At 41.1% G+C, this 25,258-nt stretch overlaps 1 protein-coding gene across 1 annotated transcript in view; it reads right to left on the bottom strand.

Moving 5' to 3' along the window:
• CUX1 (cut like homeobox 1) overlaps window positions 1-25,258 on the bottom strand; it is a 210,525-nt gene that overhangs the window by 13,521 nt on the left and 171,746 nt on the right. The window contains exons 18-21 of the mRNA XM_009275491.1: window positions 23,873-24,699; window positions 22,269-22,434; window positions 21,553-21,609; window positions 2,981-3,283 (exon numbers count right to left, since the gene is read on the bottom strand). Coding sequence (XP_009273766.1) covers window positions 2,981-3,283; window positions 21,553-21,609; window positions 22,269-22,434; window positions 23,873-24,699 — 1,353 coding nt within the window. The remainder of the gene's footprint in view (window positions 1-2,980; window positions 3,284-21,552; window positions 21,610-22,268; window positions 22,435-23,872; window positions 24,700-25,258) is intronic.

Genomic DNA, 25,258 nt, shown 5'->3' with positions numbered 1-25,258 from the left:
TGTAAAGTAAATAAGTTTCCTTTAACCCACTGTTTCACAGACTGAACAGAAACCTAAAATCAGAATTCACTTAAGTTCCGTAGTAATAAGTGACTTTCAACTACCGTCAATATCAGGAAAATCAGACAAAAGAAGTAATTCAGGGTCAATTTTAGACCATGCGTATTGCAGAGTTAACCTATTCCCTGCTTGTATTTAAAATCAGTAAGGCCTTATCCATTTACCTTTAAACCTGCCAACTACTTGCAAGATAGGACTTTAAAGATCTTTTAATTTGCCTTTGTAAATAAGTTTCCTTTAACGTTCCCCACTGTTTCTAACCCCAGGCTGTGCTCAGGCTGCAATGTGAGCAGCATTTCTTCCAGCAGCCCCGAGAGCTCCGACAGCCGCTGTGCAGTGCCAGTGTGGCCACTGCAACCGCCCATGTGGCTGCACGGTAAATCGGAGCAGCGAACTGATCCGAGTCAAACCAACCTACCAAGAATAAAACGGCCACTTTCGACTCAGACCAGCTGGTCCGGTTTATTGTGTGGCCACATGAACAGGAATACTGGCACAAATCAGCAGAAAGGTCAGAAACAAGCAGCACAGAGCAGGTACTAGCAATACTGCCGAAGGAAATGAACTTCAAACAACAGCCTAAAAATTAAAAATGCAAATGCAGAAGGAGGTAACATCATGTTCTCCAGGTGTTAAGGACAAAGCTAAAGATGTTTGTGTCATTTATTTTATCCCAGGATACGGCAGGACAGGATAAAACACCTGAAAGACTCCCAAGCTAATGGGGAATGTGTTAGAAATCATTCTCAGGAGGTAGCAGGTGTATCACACTCCATCTTCATCAGAGAGCTATTAATAACTGGAATATTTTTAAGCACAGGTTTCCTAAAATTCCTGCTAATTCTCCCCATCTTTTTCCCCAATATCCTTCATGCCTGTTCCCACTGATGTAGCTCCTCATGGACAAAACTTACTGTAAATTATGCTGGTTTCATGGTTAGTCCTGGCTCTTTCTGCAAAATCCCCACCATTACCATCTTTCAATAGCTCACTGCATTTGCTTCCCTCTGTATCTAAGTTATATGTTGCCCAACAGGGAATCACTGATAATACTATGACATTTGGGACTAGAAATACTAGCAACGTCTCAGTGTTAACGTTGCCAGCACCGTTTGCTAAAATGGTGACTGTTGAATGAATGCTAAGAGGTATGGGAGGAGAGACCCGCCAAATACATCTTTGAGTGGTTTTGCACAACCGTGGTCTTTACTGGCCAATGATATTGGAACAACTGAGCCACCACCAGTTGCCTAAGACAGGTTCACAAGGCCCTGTGGCCTAAGACAGAGAAACCTGTGCACCGAGTCAATCTGGTGCACTAGCACACTGAGGGCGCAAAAGGAGACATTGAAACTGGTTCCACACCTAATGCAGAGTTTGGGGCACATTTCCTGGCTCTTCTGCTGCTTTTTAGGCTTGTCAGCCACACTGTAGGAAAACAAAAATCATGGGAAATAAAAAAGACTAAGTAAAAATGGCATCAAAGCAAATGTAAACAAAAATACTTTTTCAAACCTCTCTGGAACACCAGAGCAGGTACAGCACTCAACAGTATTTTGCCCAAAAACTAGGGGCTTGAACCTGCAAACCCTTACCGTGACTTGTGGCTTTATCTCTACATTATCTCCACTGAACAAGCAACCACAATCTGCCCATGCCAATGTGCACGAGCAAGTAACTCTGCTGGGTTCAGTGAACACAATCTCATGCAGGGTATGTCCACGATCAGGGTCCTTTTCTTTATTTCCCAAATTATGTTAAATGAGAACTTGCAAACTCCCCCATCCCAGTATTTCTCCCCTTTAAAAAAAAATAATCTAAGATAATAACACGTTATTCTGTGTCTAGCCGAAAAAAGGCTTCCTTACATACTAAAATAAAGGCGTTTTTACTTATACGGTCATAATGGTCAGATGATATGGATGGAATTCTTCTCACTTAAGTATCATCAGCAGTCTAAATCTAAACTTATCTTTTTGGTCCCATCTGTAGTGAATGGAGAGAAACCAGTACTTCTGGAGAGTGATTCATCCCAACCATCTCAGACATCTATTTTGAACATCTAAATGCAGGTGAGATGAATCCCACGCTAAGCCCCAGAAGCACGTGCAGGTAACACTGGGGCAGCCTCACCGCCTTCCCACTAGAGACTTCAAAGGACTCCTAAAGGTTTCCCAACGCCTTGTGAGGGAAGCAAGTGTTAAACACCTATGAAGAACTAGTGATTTAGAGGCAGGGTGGCAGTATTAAGCGTGGATTTCCCATACTCAGATCAGGTTATTCCCTTTGACTATTCCAAATATATAGCCATGTCAACATTACGCTTAATTCAACACCCAAAAATTAATCTGTAAGCAAAAGCAGCCTTAGCTTTGCACATCTCTAAGCAAAATAACTGAATGGCCCCATACACTTATCTACAGGTTCATCTAAACCTCAACTGAGCCTGAATTTGCCCTCCTAGCTCTACAGGTATGCTATGCTTTTGCTTGCGATGCACCTCCCTCTCCAATTGTGCTGGACTCCTCTACTTCACCTATGCCTAAAATGCTGGGGCCTTGAATCTATAAGCATGGGGAAAACAGCATTTCTCAAGGGGAGATCTCACTGGTTTGGAGGTTTTGGTCTTCTTGACAGCCTGCTGGACTGTATTGAGGGAGGTGGGAGCAGTATCTGGCTGGTGAGCCAGGAGCAGAGCTTAAGAAGAGCAAGGGTATGATGGCATTTTAAGTAGAGAGTGACAATCTGAAAGGATTTTTCTACTGGTTTAAAAAAAAATAAAAATCTTTTTTAACAGATTAAAGCTTAGGCCGGAATCAAAACCAAGTATTCTTGTAAACACCTACTGAAATATAGCTTAAAAATAGAAGTATGAAGACTTATTTTATTTCAGTCAAGAAATGAGAATAAAGCGATTTACCAAGATTGTTGTCCGTTAGCACTTCTTTGACCCTTTTCGTAATGCCATACGTATCCAGCTCAGGGGACATAGCAACCAGTTCTTGAATGCTGAGTGCTGAGTGGCCCGACAGTGGCAAAGGTGTTGTAGATTGGGATTCAGAAGCAGGCGGCTCGCTAGATTCTTGGGATTTGCCATCCTTACTTGTCTCTATAGCGGGACAGGGTTGCTGTACCAATTCAGTCAGGCTTTTCACTGATTCACTGGAACTCATAGGAGATTCAGGAGCAGGACTGCAACTGGCAGAAGTCTTTGGAGTGCTTTCTGTAATTAAAAAAAGAAAAAAGTCCCCACTTTAGCATAATTGTAATGTTTTGATTGCAGGATATTTAACTTTCCTTCTCATTTATATTCTACCTACTTAAAGAAATGCCTAAGTATGCAAAATGCTACTTGTTATGACTTGGTTACTAAAAAGCCTCTTTTTAAAAACAGAATTATTTTCTAATTTTATCTTGAGTCATCTCTGCTTTCTTACAAAGACAAGATGTACAAATACAAATAAAAATCAGGAAAAAATGAAGTGCAACAGTCTGTAAGGTTGCAAGAAATTTCCTTGGTTGGGAAATCTCATAGTTTTGCTTTCCACAACATTTTCGTATAAGGATGGTCTTAAATCTACCATTATAGACTGGTTTAAGCCTCTTTCTGCGCCTTGTAAGAAACTCACTTAGCCGCTATTTTGTAGTGTCAATGAGGGATTTTCTATAACTGATAAACTTTATATCTTGAGAGTGTTATTGATTTCATATTGCTTCTTATCACTCACATCACATTTTTGCACTTCTCTTTGCCCAGAAATAACTTAACAAGATTAAAATACAGTTTGTAATGATGTTGTATTAATTAACATATTTGAGAATCCAATGTAAAGATAGCTAGTGGATCAGGAGACACCCAAACGTTACTGTGACACTTTGTCTAAAAGAAAACTTCCTGAATCTGTTAATTTGCCAACAATAGGTTCTGTACAACACGTTGTTTTCCCCTAATAAATTCATATTTATCTGTAACGGACTGTACCAACTGAGCTTATGCAGAAAATCCAGACATCTAAGGGTACAGTCTAAACACTTTTTAAAGCAACAACACGTAGACAATGTGGTTTAGAAGAACAATTCCCTTCAAAAGATAAAGAGCACATTTGATTTCTCCATTCACAGTTCTTTCCCATTTTTGTGGGACTGCTCCTCCTCCTTGCTGTCTCACATCTCATTACTTGACACGGTTAATCGTATGTATCTCAAATTCATACATCAGTGGATTCATCTCAACATCTCTGGAGGAAGCTTACAACGCTCTCAGTTGTACAAGGATGAGGCCAGTCTACATCAAAAACTTAGTCCCTCTAACAGAATTGTGTTTTCCTGAGCACTGCAACTCTACTACGAGAGCGGTTCACTCTGCAGCGTCAGGTCCCGTCACTACCACGGCGATGGCTAACAGCAAATGTCATTATTTTTCGTTTGTTTGTTTGTTATCCAGAATACTGTCAAATCATTACAGAACATGCAGCTCGTGCAGCACGGAAACATACCCCAAATACTAAAGGAAAATACTCCGTAAGTAAAAGTAGGGTTCAAACGAAGCAGGGTGCACAGCATAATTGTGTCGTTCAAGGTAATAGAAGCTTTCACGGTGCTGCATTTAAGAGAGGTTCTGTGACGCACTTACATAAAGTTGCTCTCTCAAACCAAGCAATTGGACTTTTTTCTTAGTGTTTTATGAAACACGCAAAAGAGGCAGACATAAAAGGAAAGCAAGGTGCGTATAAATCTTTAAGGCAACAGGGATCCTCCAAATCGTATTTCTTTTCTCTGTTCACCCTAGGTCATCATACAACTGAATATAAAACCCAGCAAATGTTATTTTTGTATCAGGAGCAGCAAAGGAATTGTACTGTAAATTTGCCCTGATTCACCCATGCGAGGGACCAATTTGGCAGATCATCCATCTTGTTCACTGTACACTGTCAGGGATGGCATGAATTCCCTACATGATAAACAGATTTCTTCTCAGGTCTGTGTCCTTTAACCTACAGCAAGGTCAAAATTATGGCTGCCTAGCTAATAAACTGCACGGCACTCATTCAAGTTCCCTCTAATTTCGTCCCTTGTGCCAGCTTATACAAATCTTACTGAATAACTAGAGCAGCTGCAAATTTCCTATACAATTCCTCATCCGTGCACTGCAAACCACATGCGCACACGGAGTGCAGAAAAAATCCAAAATAAAAAAAAACAACCACACAGGACTAAACAAAAGCATTTACTAATGCTTCTTTCTCCCTCTCCTTTCCCTGCCCAGCCTAATTATGTAAACAACAAAGGTAATCTATATTATCATCTATCACTGAAATGCTCTATGTTGCTCACATATTAGCTTATTTATTTTTTATATCACATATCAAGAGCTTACTTGAATTTCATTTTTAAGACCAATCTGCTGCTTATTTACTCAAAAAGGTAGGATTATCTGAATCTAATTTTGGCAGGCAGTACAGATGACAAACTGCCTTTTTTTCCCCCAACGAAAGGCAAGTGTGTAGTGATTTCAGATGAGGCATTATGCGCATATACTACAAATAACTCAAAATATGTTCCCCATTCATTTTTAGCATTTTTCCCTTATGGAAAAACATTTTCAAGATCACATAAATATTTGAGGAACAGATCCATTATTTGGAAAAGTCAATTCAACAATCAAATAATGCAAACATTTCCTGTTAATCTACTTAAAAAATTAAATAGACATTTAGAGTACAAGTGACTGCTGACAGAACAAAGGGGAAAATTGAATGTATTCACTATTACAGATTTAACTGTCAATCCACAGCCATTTCGCATGTTTTATGAAATAATTTGTCTGTATTCATTTCTCTCAAGTTCCTCACAGGACAAAGAAACAAATTCAGGACATCTGAAAAATACATATTAAGATTTCAAAAGTAGCAATTGAACATTTCCAATGAAAATAATACATTGAAAGCTTCTTTCTTTAAAATGCATTCTGCTTTTTTAACCCCAGACTGCACTGAAGAATAGCACTAACTTCAGAGCGATCCAGTTTCTTACGAGTGAATAAGTGATGTTCACCGAATGTTTACGCGTTTGTATTTAGTGAGGAAGAGATCATTTTGTCAATACGAGTGTAAAACTGCGTTACGGTAGGCTGTACAGCCTGCAAACTCCACGGCCACCATTTATTGATGAAGTTACTTTAATAAATTCCAGATAAACTTTGCTATACCGAAGGGGTGTTGCATTTTGCTTTCCAACAGCCTGTATCCAATTTAAAACCTTAAGCAAAAGCCCAAAAGCTTCAAAAATAAGGTGCTAGAAGTAAAGAGCTGGAGAGATCAAGAGCACCACCAGTGACGAGGTCGTTGCAGAACCTGGGATTTTTTTTAAGTCTCAGGTAGCCAAAGGCATCAGCCATGCCCTGCGCTTTACAGAGGATGGGAGAAACAGGGTCTCACCAAACTAACTTGGTGGAAAGACGGTGTCCATGAGGTCCCAAGCATGTGATGAAGACACAGTCCAACATGACAATTTTAAACGATCGGGAAACTGGTGTAACTTTTGCACAATTACAAGTCGATGTTGACAAACGTCATTAAAGATTCAAATACACCATAAATGCATTTAAGTGATCCAAATCTTCTAAAGCTGCAAGTATAACTGAGTCATGAAAGGGCTAAGGCTCTACCATGCACTTTTTACATTACTAATTCAAAATATACATCTGGGGTATAGGAAGGTTAGGCACTTCCAACCGATCTGTAAAAGCGCATTCAAATATGCAGCACTGAAAATAATAATCAAATGCAACTCAAGTACTAGGAAGTGGTGTCTGCATAAATGGGCCAGCAATCTGAAATATCTGGCAACTGCAATTGGCCTCCCTTCACAGCTAAAACATGAAGACAACTGAAACACCAACGCTGGCTATTTCACAGTTGATGAAAACAGCTAAGAGAGAGCTATGACCATACAGTGAAGGTGAGCATTCAGGTCTTTGAAGGCAAATATGTCTTCATAAAGACAAATACATCTGACGCAGTTTGCGACCGCCAGAGAGCCGTACTTGGGAACACATCACTCCTGGCAGAACACATGGTCCTTATTCTTAAGTCAGGAAATTCTTCAGTTTTGTTTTTTCCTACTACAATACTAGAGAGGGATGCATAATCTAAAATGAAGATATAGAAACGAATGGAAACAAAGTCAACATTATACAAATACCTTCTGTTTTCTTTTTAAATACTATTTTCCCAATATAAAATTGCTGCTTGAATGACCACCTTACTGCAACAAAACCCCAAACCGTCATCACAGCTTGCCCATTCCCCTCCCCACCCCTTAGTAGTTATCAGTTAAGAAACTAAACAAACTTTGCAAACAATTTAGCATATAGGACTAGGGTCTGCCTGAGCATTTTACAAAACTGGCTGAGAACCATAACAAATTGAGCTTGCCTTAATTATATGAACACAGAAAATCTTTTGTGGTCTTGCATTCCTTAGCACAATGGATGAAGTCAAATGATGCTTTGGTCCCATCCATCCTCTATACCTTCCCCACAGCTTCTATCATGACAGTGTTTTGGAAAATGTGAGAAAGTCTGAAAACAGAGTTCCAGTCTCAGTTCATCGGTTACAGCGGTTTTCCTGAACTTAACATTAGATTTTCTTATTCTTCTCCAACTACAAGATTTCCTACCCCCATGCTGGGGTCAGGTCCCCAGTACTGGGTCCTGAATTGCTTGAACACTGGCTGTAGAACATTTTGGACTACGGTTATCCCACCGGTGGCCTGCAAATTATCTGAAAACACTTCCCCCAACACAGTATCAGCCTGACACATTCCTCTACGAGGCCTGATCATGTTCTGCCATCGTAACGTGACAAAATCCCTACAGGGTGTGACGAACCATAGGCTGCACTGGGCTCCCCTCCTGCAGCACTCCTGAGCATCACCCGCTCAGCTACATGAACTCAGCAGTCAGAGACATTTAATTATATTCTGCAAAACTGCAGGGCACTGGTCAAGAAGGACCATTTTTGTGATGTACAGGACGTCTTCCAACCACAGGAAGTAATCTAACATGGCCTGCCATACAAAAGCAGTGGCATAGCTCAGATCCACCGCACACTTCACCTGGATGCTCCTTCTGAAGCTCAGGACACCTCAGATGTGAAGACTTGCAGGTGATGCCTGCTACAACCTCCCCAGAATATCACAGACATCTACATGACTTGACACCAGTCCCGGATGTATCCCCCTCAACAGAGGTATCTAGACGATGGAGCAGTGTTGAGACATGGATACGGTTTCACCAGTCCCAGAGGAATCACGCTGCTGTCTGCCAGCACTGGCAGATTCCTCCAGTGAAATTTCTTGCACGCATTTTGAGAGCTGCAGGTTTGCCACTTTTGCTCAGACCCTGCCTCAACTCCTACAGCCACGGCAGCAAACTGACTTTATGCCCACTTGTAAATCAGAAGTTCAGAGCAAAGATTTGAACAAGAGCATCTGAATTTGCAAGCATAAAACACAAGCTCAACGCACCGAGCCTCTCCTCCCAGCCTACTTGCCCGCCTATAAAGAGCACTCTGTACTTTTGCAGCTCAGGAACTGCTGGGAGAATAAACTGCCCAACCTTTGTTGCTAACATAAGCTTAGCTAATAAGCTGCAAAAGGACTCATGGGGAACGAGGTACAGAACATGGAGAAGATGGGGAAGACCATGCAAAACACAGAAGGTATTCAGGGGCCTCTAAAAGGATTATGAAAAATATTATATTCTAAAGACAGCAGGCAGACAACAGCTGCCTTAAGTTTCAGAGCAAAGTGGATTGAAAAAGCAGATCCACTGTAATTTTCAGAGACAAATCTCTGTAGTTTATCTGATCCACTATTTAAATTTCAGTACACAGTCCTCTATCTGCAGTAATAATAACCTAAATTCCATTTAGTGTTCATTTGAGCAGTCAGGATAAAGTCATTTCTTATTATCTCCCCACTGTGTAAAAAACAGCTTGAAGGTAGGAAGTCAGCAAGCATTTTCACCAAAAAGTAATTATTGTAAGTGACATTTTTACTGCTGGCATGCCATAAGGCGAACTGCGCATTTGGAAGGACAAGTTGCTAAAACAAAATGACAGGGTACTCTGTGACATTCCGACAAGAACCCAAACATGATTTAACTGGCGCTTGGTTTGATGCACCACTTTTTGTAATGTCCAAAGCTCAGGCTTCAGGTCTATGCCAAACTAGTCAAATTCAAAGTTCCTTATCGAGGAACAGCGAGAATCGCCACGTCCTGCGCACAGCGGAGCGGGGAGGCAACGAAGCATCCCGTGCTCTGCTCGTTCCCTTTATGGCAAATTAGTAGGGAAGATGAAAGCAGACAAATGTGGACAGGAGATTCTCGGCAACCTCTTAAAAGAGCATTTGCTACTTCAGGGCCTGCATTTACCTCCTCGTGCAGATGAGTTAATGGACAACAACAGACCTGGCAGGTTGCCCGAGATGAAAGTGTCTCATACTGGGACTGGATTAGCCGCTGTTTTCCCCTGACCATTAGGCTGCCCATTCTATCCAATCTGTAGACCAAAAAACAGGGTATGTTGCCCTGGGAATCAGGACCTGATCACGCAGCAGATCAACGCCAGCATCCTCAGGACAACCACGTTATTCTGTTTCCGAGGGAGAGATTTTTGTTCTCCGACCTTCTCTCTACTTTTACCTTTAGCAACGGCTGTCCTTGCAGGATCTTCTAAAGCACCGTAACAACTCTCCTCACTAACAGTGGTGGAGTGCAAGTTTGAACTATGTAATAAATCTGATCAGCATTTGTGTAACAGCACTGCAATACATCCCTCTTCTGACTAATTAAAAGAAAACACCCGTGAAAGCTGCACGCTTTCTCTCAGGTAGTGGTTTTGGTGGATTTACCGTAAGTGAGTGAACCTTGCCTATTCACAATTTGCAAATTAATGTGGCTTATGAAAATATGATCCTCCCTACAGTTATAAACTCCCACGGTTGTATGTAGGGAGTATACAAACCTCCCTACAGCGTGCATATATAACAATGTAAAGTACGTAGGTACGTGCAGTTATAGTTGCAAGCGCTTGCTATAGTTACGATTATAGATTTCCACTATGACCGTGGAGATTTTGTTTGTTTGTTTGTTTTGCAAATGTTATAACTTTGGGGAAAATGTTATTTTGGGTCTTGGCTCAGAGGGAAATTTTATGTGGATGGGGGGGGGAGGGATCAAGAGGAAACCCCTTTAGGAAAGCGTGCAGATGCATGCGTGTCTGCACTGAAAGGGGAGGAAACCAGCTTCGCTTAACTCTGAAATTACTGGGGCGATACTAAAAATAAAGGTCCCCATTCTACATATATGTTAAATGACAGGAGAACATAAAACTATCTGAATGATGAAGATAAATGTTAGAAGTACTTGAAAAAAACTGCTTCTGAGTATTGTTAAAGGATTACAACATTTTGCTGCAATTTTATGTTGCATTTTTAATAATTATGCTAGCTTTGTGCTTGTATTAAAGAAGGATGTTTTCAGCCATTCTAGAAACCAGAAGGAGCTGGAGAAATCAGATGAAGTTCAGAAAAGAGCAAGTAAGATGGGAGCTGGCGATAGACTCATGAAGAGAGATTTACAGCTGGACATTTAAAAGTACTTAGAGAAGTTAGGCAACCAATTCTCCTTCCAATGAATGCGCAACCACAAATGCCTTGGACAGTCTTGGAAATCCCACTATTGCGCCCAAACCTACGTTAAGACTGCAACTTCTCATAGCCCAGAACTGGCATCAATATCAGTTTAAGGTAATCCTGTCCTGGCTCCACCCTTTACCTCCATTTTTGCCTGACACTGAACTACAATTGTGCTGTCCCAAGCGGTTGGGGGAACCAAATCTGTGAACCAGATTTGAAAAATAGCCACCCGCCGCCACACACCTGCAATACAGTACGGGTGGAAGGGATTAAGAACAGGAGTCTGGATCTCTTTCCTGACCTCATCTTCAGTGCAAGCCCATTAGCAAAAGGATGTTTTTTTATGCCAGCCCCAGCATTAGCATAATGATGAAAGTCCTAGTGCAGCCTTGTGAGTTAAATGTTGCTCGCGGAACGACAGCTGAAGAACACTCTGTGCCCAGGGCCATCCAACCAACTTTATAACCAAGCAGAGGCATGTCTACCTCCTGTGTGATCTATGCCTGCTCATTCTGGATAGCGTGCAGCGAGGAACCAGGGCAGAGCACCATCCTGCTCAGCTCACAAGCTTTGACCGGGTCAGATCTTCCTCCCTGCACCTGCCTCTTCCAAAGCCTTTGCCACATGGAAGTATGCCAATGCCATCACCTGGGCCTTACCCCTCTTTCTCAGGCCGCTGCAGGAAGGCATCGCTGAATGCCATGGCTGGTGAACACTCGCAGCCCTTTACACACATCCCTCGAGCCCACACCTTGCATCAGCGACTGCCTTATCGCTCTCCGAGAGGTGTTTTGTGCCCCACTGATGCAAAATGCCTCAACAGCTGAAAAGTTCTGTTCTGCACAATACATGCAGCATGCTGCGCCCGGATGCGAGGAGGCAAATCCAGGTACTCGTACAGGAGGAATGGCTAGGCAGCGTCGTAGGGAGCTGGACAACTGTAAGGCTGCATAAACTCAAACCATCCAACTTCTACTGAGTCAGGAGGACTCTGGTACCTGGCTGTCTGCTGCAGCGTGGATGGGCTCGGATGGGGAGTACGGGTCGCTACGAAGGGCAGTCTGAACATCCAGGATATCCAGAATCTTGTGCAGAGAGATACAACTGGAGTTAATCAATTAAAACGAAAAGTTGCACTGAGATCTGTCGGACTTTGGAACAGACACACCAACCCCTGACACAACCTCACCACCTGATAAAACTCTCAAGTAAGAAGCATTAAGGGACACTTTTGAAATGGCCTGCAGGGAAGCATGAGGTCTCTATACAGCCACGATTTTAAGCGCTATTTTACAACAAATGAAGGGGGGAAAAAAAGGAACTTGAGAATTTTTTTAGCTGGATGTAGAGACACACTCGGAAACATCAGAGCAATGCTCAGGTCAGGCCAACAGCCCCAAATCCTTTCCCAGTCTCATCGGCCAAAAGCGGATGTCTGTGGAAGAGGTAAACAACACAGCAAGCACGTAGGGAGAATCTCCTCGAATGCCTACCTGCTCATGCATGGCTTCTTGAGCCAAAAGTAGGGTCTTTGCATTGAAGAGTGCTGAATGATAATTTTTTTTTTTACATGTCACCTTTAAACAATTAAAAAACCATTTCTAAAAAGAAATCAGATTTTAAATTAGGTGATTAATGGCAAAATCATGGCTGCTTTAAAAGACATCGCTCTACTCTGCTAACCTTTATTTAATATTCAGATTTTTCTGTGTTTCTGTAACTTAGTCAAAAGTTAGTATTTAGAAATAACTGCTGGAAAATATTTTCAATAACCTTACTATTAAAACAGCTTGTGTGCAGAAACTTTATTAAGGATTTTCTGAATATTAAAACAAATATGTCATGAAAGCAATCAATCAAGGTGCCATAATGCCACACAGTTATATTTTTAGTATAATCAAAATAAATGTGCGCACAATACCTTTTGGAAAACAGAGTTAGAGCTTTTAGAGGTTCTGCTGCGGTTTATGGTGTCTTTGTTGACTTGCTGACCTTGTGATTAGAGACTGCCTTTAACATGTTACCATGTTTATGACTGTTTGCTGTCCTCCTCTGTCATAAGCCTGAGTGTGAAGGTATTTCTATATCCTCCTTCGAGATTTTAAACCTCTTCTCTGCTCCAGACAAGAGTATGAAGCAGGATGCGTATGTGCACTGTGCACTGCATTTAAATATATCTCCCCCACTAAACAACGTGGACGTTCATTTGCTATGGGCAAGACACATACGGGATGGACCCGCGGCTAATGACTGCCTGCCTTCCCTAGTAGAGAAGTCCTGTCTAACATTCGCAGCACAGTGGGTTGCTCTTCGTCTTAGAAGAAAGCAATCGAAGAAGAGTGACCCCGAACATTGCTATACGAAATGCACTCCTCTCCAGGAGGAGTTACTGGCTAAAGTACTGAAACAAAATGACATTTACATTGTACGCAACAATATTATAAAAGCTATTAAGGTACATTATTTTACACATCCTTATAATCTCTCCATACTGCTTTACTTAATTTGTGATAAAATTGTTGAGAAAGGGTACTTAATGTAGGACAGTCAGTAAAAGTAATTTATCATCTTCCCGCTTCAGTGCTCACGTTATCAGCGAACTCATTTTCTGCATTCATCATGCAATCAGCCTATTATTTGCATATTAATCAGGCAGTGGACCATGAAAGAGCCGCATCCCAGCCAAATGCTGCACTATCTCAGGAGGAACACTCAGTAATTATCATACATCAGTGTTATGATGTGGTAATTGATTATAACATCTTTCTGTTGCCCCTGGGGAGTCCCACTGCTAACCCAGCTTCAGGCATTCTGTGCAGCTTTTTCTCTGAAAATTAGAGAAACCATTGCTGTCCTTTTATTAGAATTTTTTTTTTTTACCTTTACAATAGACGGGTCTCTGAGCAATTCCAAGTTACTTTTGCCTTTTTTTTTTTTTTTTTTTTTTTTTTTTTTTTTTTTTTTTTTTTTTTTTTTTTTTTTTTTTTTTTTTTTTTTTTTTTTTTTTTTTTTTTTTTTTTTTTTTTTTTTTTTTTTTTTTTTTTTTTTTTTTTTTTTTTTTTTTTTTTTTTTTTTTTTTTTTTTTTTTTTTTTAACATGAAACCTTCATTAGGAAAAACCCCACCTGCCTCAGATCAGAAAAAGTTAAAAAAACCAAACCAAAACCCCAAAACAAAACAGTTGGGCTCATTCTTGTTCGTCCTCTCTCTTTCAAGGTCTGGTGGCTTTTTAGGTGCGGGTATTGCTTACATAATACCCTTCCCCATCAAACACAACAAAATGTTGCAACTTCAATAGCAGTAATTGCAAAGTTCACATAAAGGCAGTTAAGCTGCTTTATTTAGGTGCCAAATGAGAGGCTAATTTTGGTCCTCTCGTAAAGGACAAATGAAACATCTGCCAGTTCAAACTTGCACTATTTTTAGGACCCAAGTTCCAGAGGGGTAAAAGAGAGAAACAAACATAAAACATAACCGTAGTTACACTGCAGCTAATCTCACACCTCCTTCACGTGTGCAAACCGGGCAGAGAGGAGCCGGAGAGGGCAGCTCCCGTCTCTGCACCCATCCCAACCTTCCTTCAGCAAGGAAAAAGGAAAGGGGGGATGTCTCGGGAGAAGACGCCAGAGGGGACCATCCCACGCCGCATGATAGAGAAGGATGTTTTGGCCGGGCTCTGCAGCGGTGCCGGGCTACCTGCGAGGAGAGCTGGTGAGAATAGCTCGCAAGGACAACGTTACTCTCCAAAGCAGCTTATTGTCCTGGGACAGTCTCATCGGAGAGACGCCGAGCACTGACAGGAACAAGGGAATATGTTGTCAATCCCAGGTTTTGCAATAAATAGTATCAAACAGTGCCCGAATTATTCTGGGGAACAATCACTCTTTTCAACCCCACTATCAGGGATTATAGATACAGCCAAAGAAACAGGTATCTTTTACGTTGCTATCAGCAATATCTTTGACAAGTATAAATATGGGACATGTACTATGCGGCCTATTTTACATGTCTTGTCATTATATTTTCTCCTTTCATTAGGCTTTTTAATTGGATATTTTTCTATTTTCACTTTTATTTAAATTTAATCTCAAATCCACTTTGCTTTGTTTTCAATGCAAGTTGTGTTTCTCATCAGATTTAAAGTAATCACTGGATTCTTTTATTTGCCGTTTCTCTGGATGGCTGCTGGCAAATTTAAAAACCTCTAATACCCATCAAATTACGTGAGACAAATTCATCAGTTTTTCTTGCACCCTAATGCAAAGGACAGGCTAGAAGGTAACTTAGGAGATATTAATTTTCTGGTGATTTTCTGGTTTTTCTTCTTGGGAATGACTTGCTATCAAGTAATACATAACTCTATAATCAGGACAGGATTTTGTTGCTGGAGCCTAACAGGCTGTTTATTTCCCTGTTTCAGAGCTACTTGGTGGAGAAGACAGCTGTCTTGTAGCTCCATCCCCATTATAAGATGGGAATAACAACCCGCGCGTTCGGTGCTCACACACCTTTTTTCCAGTATTTGGGGAGGAAAATAGCCCATTATCTGTTCTTTGAATTGAAAGCAAGGTAATTTTCATCCAGCGGAGGAGCATTTTGTAATTTGCTGAGCAGCGGTTGGGCTGTTGCCTGGGGACGGCTGAGGGCGCGATGGCTATCTCCATCCCACTGGTGGCAGCCACGTGGCCACGGGGGCAGGACCTGCAGCCCCCTCTTTTTCCCACGAGCAACCAGAAGACCAACATGAGCTTCTGCCAGCTGCCAGAGCCTCCTATCACCAACAGAAAAATATCTGGTCCCTTCAGAGAAGAGCCTTTCTGACCTCTTCTGCAGCTGCCAGCCCACGGGGGACAGATCCCGGCCATCACCCCGGCTCCTGACCGCCCCCCGGAGCTGCCTGGCCTTCCCGCACCGCAGCATGACTGTGACGGCCTCGCTCGCATTTCAGTGCTGCTCCAGTTATTTTTATATTTGGCTTTCTAACGTATCAGCTCATCATTTTCCACCCAGCTCCTCTGTGGTTAGCAGCTGGCAGGAGAAGCCCCCTGTGCCTGGAAGCAGGGAGGGGAGGTAATGTGGGCCCCCTCCCCAAAGGAGGCTGCTCATCTCCAAATGCGCAAGTGGAGGGAAAAGAAAATGCCGGTAATTAATGAAATGAAGTACTAAGTAATGAAATGATGAACAATTGAATTTACAGAGCTCCAATATTCAACAGCCATGGTTTCTTTTAAACAAGGCCTGAAGAGAATGCAAGGAAGTTACATGCTCAGATTGATGCTGAAGTTACAGTGGAAGCACGTATTCACAAACTACATCCACTTTTTAGCAACTATTATGCTAACTGGTACTCCTATAAACCACCTGAGAAGCGTAGCAGCAATAACGGTCAGGAAAGTTTCTTTTTTCATCCAGCTTAAAAAATATATTCATTCATTAATTCTAATTTTTAAAAATGAAGAGTTTGAGAATGAGGCATTAGTGTGCCTGGCTAAATGCTACTGCAGAGCTGCACACCGGCTCCTTGCTTGGAGATCTTCTCCCGCACACCAAAGGGGAGTGAGCGTAAAGGACCCACATTCCCAAATTAACCACAGAAAAAAGACATAGCTGCACCTTGACTGGGTAACTTCTCCAAAATGAATGCTACGAACCCATAACCACACTTCAGAGTGAATTAAATTTGTCTTCAGAATGCAGCATGAGTCTCCTCTTTGCCGTATTAATATGAAAAGTGTGTTGGTGCTTTGTCATTGTAATTCAGCCACAAGGAGTATCTGCCTAGAAAACAGTGTTCACTCTATGATTATATATTTTACTTTAGCACTTTTGTAACAGTAAAGCTATGACCACAATGAGGATGGAGTCATCTTCTGCAAGTTTAATCACTGGGTGGTTCAATGGACAGGAAGGAATATAACTAGGACAGGAATTTCTCTACAAATACCGACTATTTGCAAAGCATCGCTGACGGACAAAGGACTACGGCCATGCAAGACAGCCTGGGGAGGACAGACCTAGGCAAGAGGCAGAAATGACCAGATGATGGCTAGCAATGATAGCCAATCTTAATAATTAAGAACGAACTTGAAACACTGACTTCACGCTGCATTCCTAGGTCCCAGTAAGGTGCCTTGACAGCGATTCTCCCAGCTTTATTGATACCAGCAAGGCTGCCAGGAAGGTTTTCATGGTCCAAATGTCAGGGAAATGGCACAGAATATGATCACACACATTACAGACAGACTACAACAGCTGCCCTTATGAGGAGCCAACTGATATCCTATGGTTTGAAATCAAGACAGCCACGGCCAACTGCTTCAGAGCCGCAATCTCAAGCCACACAGAAAGAATGTGGAAACTTCACCAATACGCGCCAGTGTGCTTCAGGGTTAGCATGAAGATAACTGTTTGGCCGACTTAGTTGTTCAGCTCCAAACTTTAAAAATGCATTTGCACCTAGCACAAAAGGAGACAACCTTCTCAACCAAATGCAAAGACTTAAAAATTGGTCATCAAACATAAACCATCTATGCAAGGAATTCTTGCAGTCCAACTACTCAGCTATTAAAAGCCATGCGATGTCCCTTCCCTTCCATTTTATAGACTACATTAACCACAAACATTTCATGTTACACAATTTTATTAACCCCGAATGCCAGCAAATGACTGCAAAACAAATTCTCTCTTCTTTTTGATTCAACAACAAAAAATAGCTCAAATTTGGGAAGTTCTGTCAGCATCACTGGACTGATCACTTGTGTGGCCTCAAGGTACCAAGGATCCAGCTCTCCGCATACGAATCCCAATTGTGCTCTGGAGCACCATCTCGGACAGCTCTGCCCATCCAAAACAAAACAGTACAATGAAAGAAGCAGTCATGAACCATGGAGAAATGGGGGGCAAGAGCTTCTCCATTGCCACCGTGTGGCTAGTGAGCTCCTCCCATAAGCGCATCAGGATGGTGATCCTAAATATGGATTGCAAGCCTGAAATATGCTCTCTCCCCACTTTGTTTCTCTCAGAGTAGTCAATGTGACGGCATCCTTCTGTTATTAGGTAGATGGGAAGGTCTCGCCAGTACACAGTTAACTACCTGCCCGCTCAGCAGCTTCTGTACTGAAAAATAGTACAGGAATACGTATTACATAAATAAAAATATAACGGATACCTGGGTTTGTTATCATTCCACAATGTCTGTTAATATCATAACTACAGTAAACCACAGATTGCATCCTGATTTTTTTTCAGATTTTCTTTCCCAAGGGATGATAAGAAGTAATCTCCCTGTTGTTACAAATGTTTTATTTTGAAAATAAAGCTTTTATGCATATTTTAGTTGATCTAAATACAGTAGATCTTGGGTTTTTAAATCGCCAGATAATATGCAATTATCTCAAGCTAGATTCTGATTTTGAAACAAGCTTTAATTAGCTCCCCATTTTATGCTGCTATAATCCTTTCTTCAACTCCCATGAGTGTTACTATTGCTAAGCAGCATGAGGTTAGGAATGATGGATGATACCCAGAAAGGAAGACAAACAAAAGGGAAATTCAAAATCCCCTGAGATCACCCGCAGCTGTATCGGCAAATGAAGATTTCCACATTAGGTCATAAGACGACCCTTACAGAAACACATACCAAAAAGGCATGTCTTTTTCCCACTGAGTATTTGCAAGTCTTTAATGTAGTATATAGAGAGTAGATGTCCTTCACAAAGGATAAATACAAAAGTGAATAAAAAATCAGCTTTCATGGGAGTAGCTATGAAATCAACAGCATCAAAAAAGAAACTTTGTCTTAATGTCATCTAGATGCTCACTAAAGACATAAGACCCCAAAATAAAACAAACTAATAAGAGCTATATACAGTACAAGTATTTAGAAAAATATCCAAGCACATAAACCTTCTTCTGGCACATGGCTACTGTCCAAACCCAACCCAGCTCTGATCATCAGTAATGCAACTAAATAAGGGCCAAATTCATCATGAAAAAATGCTGATGCAGTTGGGTGACACTAATTCAACTTTTTTTTCCATGTGATTTGGTCCATGCTTTTGACACATAAATCATTAAAAAGGCAGATTTACCCAAGGGCATTAGAGCATTTAGGTGGAAAGAAATACACAGAAAAAAATGTTAGAAAAGGCACAGTGATACTATTTTTGACCACCTAGGGTACAGACACCATTTTTGCGTAAAACACGTTCACTGAAACTTGCACAAAATCGCCAAAGCGTTGATGAAAGGTCACAGGCAGAAAATACCGATACATATCTGGTTGTAATTTTGGTATAGACTGTGTTTTTTTCAAAATTCATAAATATAGCTTTCAAAGAAGAAAAACAAGCCTGGCTTCTCTTTGCTTTCTCAAAAAAGAAAAAAAAAGAAAAAAAAAGAAGCTTATCCATTCGTTCCCACATATAAAAGACTGATGGGTCCATCTGTCCACGTGTGACAATGGAAAATTACCGGACAAAAGAACAGATTTTCATGAATGAGGTGTTAATCAAAACCTTATGATCTAGAAGTGTAACTAACTGGGTCAGAAATCCAGAAAATCTTGCTACTTTGATAGAATAGTGCCAAACGGTAATGAAAATACTCACAGCTAATAAAAGTTTGAGATGTTACTATGCATGTTGACACTCTGTACACTGAAGACCTTCTTGGCAAAGCACTCAGGAGCCACTGAATGTATTAGTTTAATTTCACTTCTTTCCCTTCATGCATTCAACAAGTTCCAAGCCAATTATACTACATGGAAAAGGCTCCAGACCTTTTCTCGTTTCAAAATTTTTCTGATTAATTTCTGTTTTAAAATTACAAGTATGCAACCTTTTCTGCCTTGATTTTCCTGGGAAATGTCTCAGAAGACCAGAAAATTGGAGCTGTCTTTTTTTTTCCTGCCCTGAAGTGGAGAATCTTTCACAAATGCATAATTATTATTACCTTTTCCAAACTGTTTGCTGCACTTTTAATTACAGAACAGCTGCTAATAAAAGAAAATTACCAAACTGCCCTTCCTCATTCAAATAACTTGGTTTCGCTCTTTTGTTCTGCGTGGTGTCACAACCTTCCTTATTCCTTTATACAGAGAAAGGCACCAAGAAAAGAACGTCTTCTACAACAGTTTTATTTTTAATCATTGGAAAGGAGGAAGAAAAGGGCACAAGCCCATTTTCTCATTTGTAAGTCTGCTTTAAGGAAAGAAGGAGGGCCATCATCAATAATATGATTTTATTAGCTGATAGGAACGTGTTGCCTCACAAAATATTAGCTCAAGGGCAGGAACTGACAAACGAGATTGGGAGTGTGGGAGGGGAGCAAAATATCACGGCAGCAAAACTGAACTTCCTGAAGGAAATCACTTTCAGCTACCAGCGATCCTCACGGGAATCCATAAGGTGGTCGGATTTTAATACTATGGGCTTGTCTTTCAATCTTTTATAATTACAGTTAGTCATAAATATGATGATTAGCAATAACAATGCAGCCTTTTCCCAGCTCCTCTGATTTCAAAGTCCTCTTAAAATGGCTACAATTAATTACTCATATTTTCCATGCTGTCTTAGACATTTATAACTGTAAGTTACTCTTGCATAGTATTGATGCTACAAAAAAGTAGTCAATGGCACGCTTTAAATGAACAGCAGCGTATAAAACGTCGCAGGAAATTTCCATGTTTGCTAAATGCTTGGCTCTAAGTAACAATAGCCTTATGATTGCAAATAATTTTTTCCCATTTTGGTTTTGTTTTCATGGCTTGTTTTTACCAGGGGCATTTTTTTTGCTTTTATCTATTTATTTTCAACTGTTCTTCTTAAGAAAAACATGGACTGAATATCATCACGGACTTTCTTCTAGTAAAATCTTTTAGAATGCAAAATAGTTTCCCAGTAGGGAGTAAAAGCAGTTTGGTTGGGATATTCAGAATAAATCCAGCAAGCTCCAGAAAAAGAGAGAGTGTTTCAGAATGGCAGAAAGGTGGAAGAAGAGCACAACCCATCCTTCTCTGTATCCTGAAATGCAGTAATTCTCCAATACAGGGCAAGGGCTGTAAGCACAGAGCAGGGCACAAGTGTTTTTCTAGAGTACAAAACAGCCTGAGTGGTTTACGTCAGTTAAGCGTATCATTGGTAAAAAGTCTGTGTGGGTAGAGTTTGGTATCTAACAGCAGGAACACAGCTGTTCTGTTCCAGGCTCCTTCCTATACCGTGGCCATCTTATAAAACCTTTAGCAATTCACTTCTCTTTGACACTCATCTTTGCTGCATCTGCTTTTTTGCAAACGGAAAGGGGAGCGAGAAAAAAAGGTCGGCTTGGAATATTTAACGAAGCTTGACAAAGAAAGACATAACGTGGTCTTTTCCCCACCTTCAAATTAACAAAGCAGATTTTGTGCAAATGAAAGTGGAAAAAAAAATACGCCAGCGAGTAAGGCAGCTGGAGTATGTAGATCACATTACAAACGAAAGGCTTGTTTTACAGCCATTGTCACATGTCAAGTTGATAAGCTGAACTATGGTAAAAAAAACCCTACAGAGCCAATGATCTCTAAGATCAGACAGAGTCTCTTTACCTAATATATGCAGCTAAATAAGTGTACTCCCTACATCTGCCATAGCAACAAGGAGAGAACGAGGAATTAACTGTGTTAATAAAAAAATTGAAGGGTCTCCTGTATGATACAACAAAATGCGAGAAACCTCTTGGCATCAAAGCAAAAGAAACGTAACAAAAGCACAGAGAATTATTTCAGAGCAAATCATTGAAACCAGCTGATTACCTGAGCTTGCACATCCCTGCTGTAGGGAATCCTGTAATGATGTCACAGAGTGAAGGACTAGATAAGAGAGGAGAGGAAAATCAGGGAACAATAAAAGGAGATGCCAAACCACAAACTAAACAGTAAGCAGGCTCAACAAATAGCAAACCGCTTATCTCAGCAAGGGCACGCTGCTCGTTTAAGTCAGTGGCATTATAAGGGTACAACCGAGGCCAAACCCTAGTCTGGCCTTTCTGTATCAATAGGTATTAGGATAAGAGAGCGCCACAATAAAAGCGTAATTGCAACACAGCATTCCCCCTTTAAAGCTTAGTTCTTCTAGCTCACCTCCTGAGAAAGCAATCGATATTCTCCTAGGAAGAATAAAAATCCCCTATGCAACCCTAGAAAACAGCGCACAAGATTTTCCAGCTCTTTGGCCAAAATTTTTGGAATTACGTATCATATTCATGCCTAGATAATATCATCCTAATTAGGAACTTGATAACTGCTGCTTATCAATTACGCATAAACGAGTGCTTCGTTCGTAAACATTCCCAGCGTGTCCCCCCTAGGGACCGGCAGGGCTGCGAGGGTGGACGCTGCCACTTCCAGTAACGCCTGGACTAGCACCGGGCGCAAGTCTCGCTTACTGCAAATTTAAAAAAAAAAAAAAAAAAAAAAAAAAAAAGATTTCCTCCTCCTCAACTCAAACAACATAGTGGAATTTTAATTACCTTGTCCTTGTTGCTGCCCTTGTGCAGGCAGGACACACTGTCCCAGCTCACCATTCAACCAGAGCTGCATACGAATAAATGGTTCTCGGCCTTTTTGGGTCAATTTACTCCATGGCTTTGGCCTGGAGAGCATGTCACTGACACTTCCTTGGGACAGCCCCAATACCTGAAGTGAAGCAACCAAGAACGGCACGTTAACACATTTGATGTGGAAGGGGCGTAATTTAAGTCACTTTGGTTTCCTTTACTGCTATATTGCTCAAATTGTTTTTATATGGACAGTTAGTAAAACTGCAAAATGACATCTGTAGGTAATTGATGGAAATGCTTTTTTTCTGCCATGGTTTCCTTCTGGAGCATGGGTTTTTTTCCTGCAGGAACGGAGCAGCAGCACAAACGGCAAAAGGATGGCACGAGATTTGCATGCTTTTCATATTTTGTGTCAAATAGTTTCATCAGTTCTAACAGGAAAAACACAGAGTCCAGGCACACACAGGCAGATAAAACAGGAAATGATTGGCATGTATTTTGTTCTCAAACAAAAATAATTGGGACTTTTGAGACTAGGCCTATATTTGGTTGATTTTTTTTTGGTATGAATTATAACGATGTGTGTTTTCACCTGTAGCAGCGGCTGCTCCACGTAAGTAAATATTTAAGAATACAGCTGACTGCAGCAAAGGGGAAATTTCAGACAGGCAGAACGCAATTACTTGCCTGGAATTCAGCACAGGTACAGGGGTTAAAAATCATACTTAATGAAAGCTGCCACGGGATCTTTAATGACCCCAAGAGGTCAGGCTTTTCATTTTACATCTTAGTGAAAAGGTAATAGCGTGATGCCAGCTCCTATTATACTATTATATTGATTCAATTCTTTATAGGAAGAAGAAACACCAGATGTCCACCACTTCTTATAGCCTGGGAAGTGTGTTCTGGTGGTTGGGGACCCCCCCAAAATCCCACGTGTTGAATGCTTAGGGCCCGCAACGTGAGAACTTCAGAAAGCCTTATCGTGCATCGCATATCTGTAATCAAACATCGCTTAAAAATGTCTGAAAGCCCACTAAGATACCAAGCACCAGGTATAAGAAATGACTGTGAATTCTTGACTTAAGACTAAGGCGAGGCAGGGGATTTTCCGTGTGTTTGTTTAAATACCCTTGTGCGCATTTCCAAATATTAAAAAAAAGGAAGAATGCTCTTGTGTCCATAATCTTCACTTATAACAAATTTAAGACTCTCCAGTCATGACAATGGTATTACTCAAATATTCCATGAATTCATTACATTAAGCATGAAATATTGAGTCTCAATAACGTTTGCTTCAGCTTTCAATGTTTCCAAACTCCGGGGCCCCATTTCTAATCACAAGTGGCTGAAGCCAGTCTTTGTATAAAAACCTATGCAATTCACAAAATACAGGAAAACTAATACTTTCCTTTATGAGCTTATTTTTTAAATACTTAACATACGAAGCAAAAACATTTTTCTGTAAGACATATGTGGCATATCCCCCTCCGTTAAACTGAGCTCCGTACCAACGTAAGGAGCACAACGCACATTCACAATACTGGTGTAACAAGAGATAACCAGTTCTTTACCTTTTCCCCAAAGATCCTTTGGCAGATGCCATTCTTTGCTAGCTTTTCTTTGACCTGCCGCGTTAGCTCTATCGTATCCACTTCCTGGTACATATAAATCTCATACTGCTCGGGTGTCAGTGGAGGAACTGAAGGTTTGGATGGCTTTGACAAAGACACGATAGGGGATGAAGGGAGGGGGCTATTTTGTGGTGTCTCACTGCGACTCGCCCCAGTCATGCTCAATTCAGAACTCTGGGAGTACGGAGATTCAGCGTTTGGCCACTCTTTCCAATACTCTGAAGAAGATGGTCCTTGGAGCTGGCTACGATCTGGCCTAGTCTGATTGCTGACCTTTTCTTTTCCACCACTGGCTTCCTCAACTTTTATATCTTCGGGAAGAGCTGTATTTCTTCTCTCATGCTGCACAGTATTCCACCAATGGTCCTTCCAAACACCACCACGTCCCAACTCATTTTTAACATGCCTCAACATACCCTGGGCAGAATCACTTATTCCATGAAGCTCTAAAACAGGTGCCTCCTGAGGCTCCTTTTTGAGCCCAGAGAGGTTCTGCAATGCAGAGATACTGGAATCAGTGACAGATGAATGTTTCTTCAGGGATATGGCCAAAGGAGAATAGCTGGAAACCGAAGACATTGCAGGTGTAGATACTAGTTTGGGGGACAGGATAGAAATGTCAGCTTGAGATAAAGGTGGTGTTTTTAAGGCAGGTTCAAGGGCAGCCTGCTGTGCCTCCATTTCACGTCGGGCTTGTTGCAGAATGGATCGAATAGCATCATCAGAATTGCCACTGCTAGATGCAGAAGGCGGCTGAGCCGGCTCAGCTATGAAAAACAACCAAAAGACTAAATGCAACAGAGGAATATGCTTTATATTCACCAAGTGCTACTGTATATATTTCCCTGTCAGAAAAAGGGCTGCAATACATTTCTGGATGGGAGGGAGGAGTTTTCACTAAGCAAAGATTTGTACTTTTCAAAATAAGGTAAGATTTCCAAAGTTCTTCACTGGAAAATTTTTATAGTTGCCAAAGTGCTGGACATTTGCACGCAGACTCAACTGCAGAAGTCTAGTACTACTTGCTTGTTTTCCACCATTGTAAAAATTTTCAAATAAATGCCTTTGAAAATCAAGCCTTCACCTCTCCCCCCCCCCCCCAAAGTGGTCAGAAAAATTTATAGTTCTATTTAGCCTTATTTAACCTTTCACTTCTCTCTGTCTCCACAAATGAATCGTAACACACGCTCAAAACTGAACATAGCTGCATTCACCTAGACGGACTATTAAGACCCTCTTACAGCATAAATAAGGTGAGTCCTTTTAACTCCAAAAATATAACACACAAATTACAACAAAGCAAGAACTTTAGTAAGAGACTTCATT

This window comes from Aptenodytes forsteri, unplaced genomic scaffold (assembly GCF_000699145.1).
Source record: "Aptenodytes forsteri isolate BGI_AS27 unplaced genomic scaffold, ASM69914v1 Scaffold347, whole genome shotgun sequence".
Lineage (NCBI taxonomy): Eukaryota > Metazoa > Chordata > Aves > Sphenisciformes > Spheniscidae > Aptenodytes > Aptenodytes forsteri.
The sequence above is the reverse complement of the archived record's forward strand: the minus strand, read 5'-3'. Positions and strand labels throughout refer to the sequence as shown.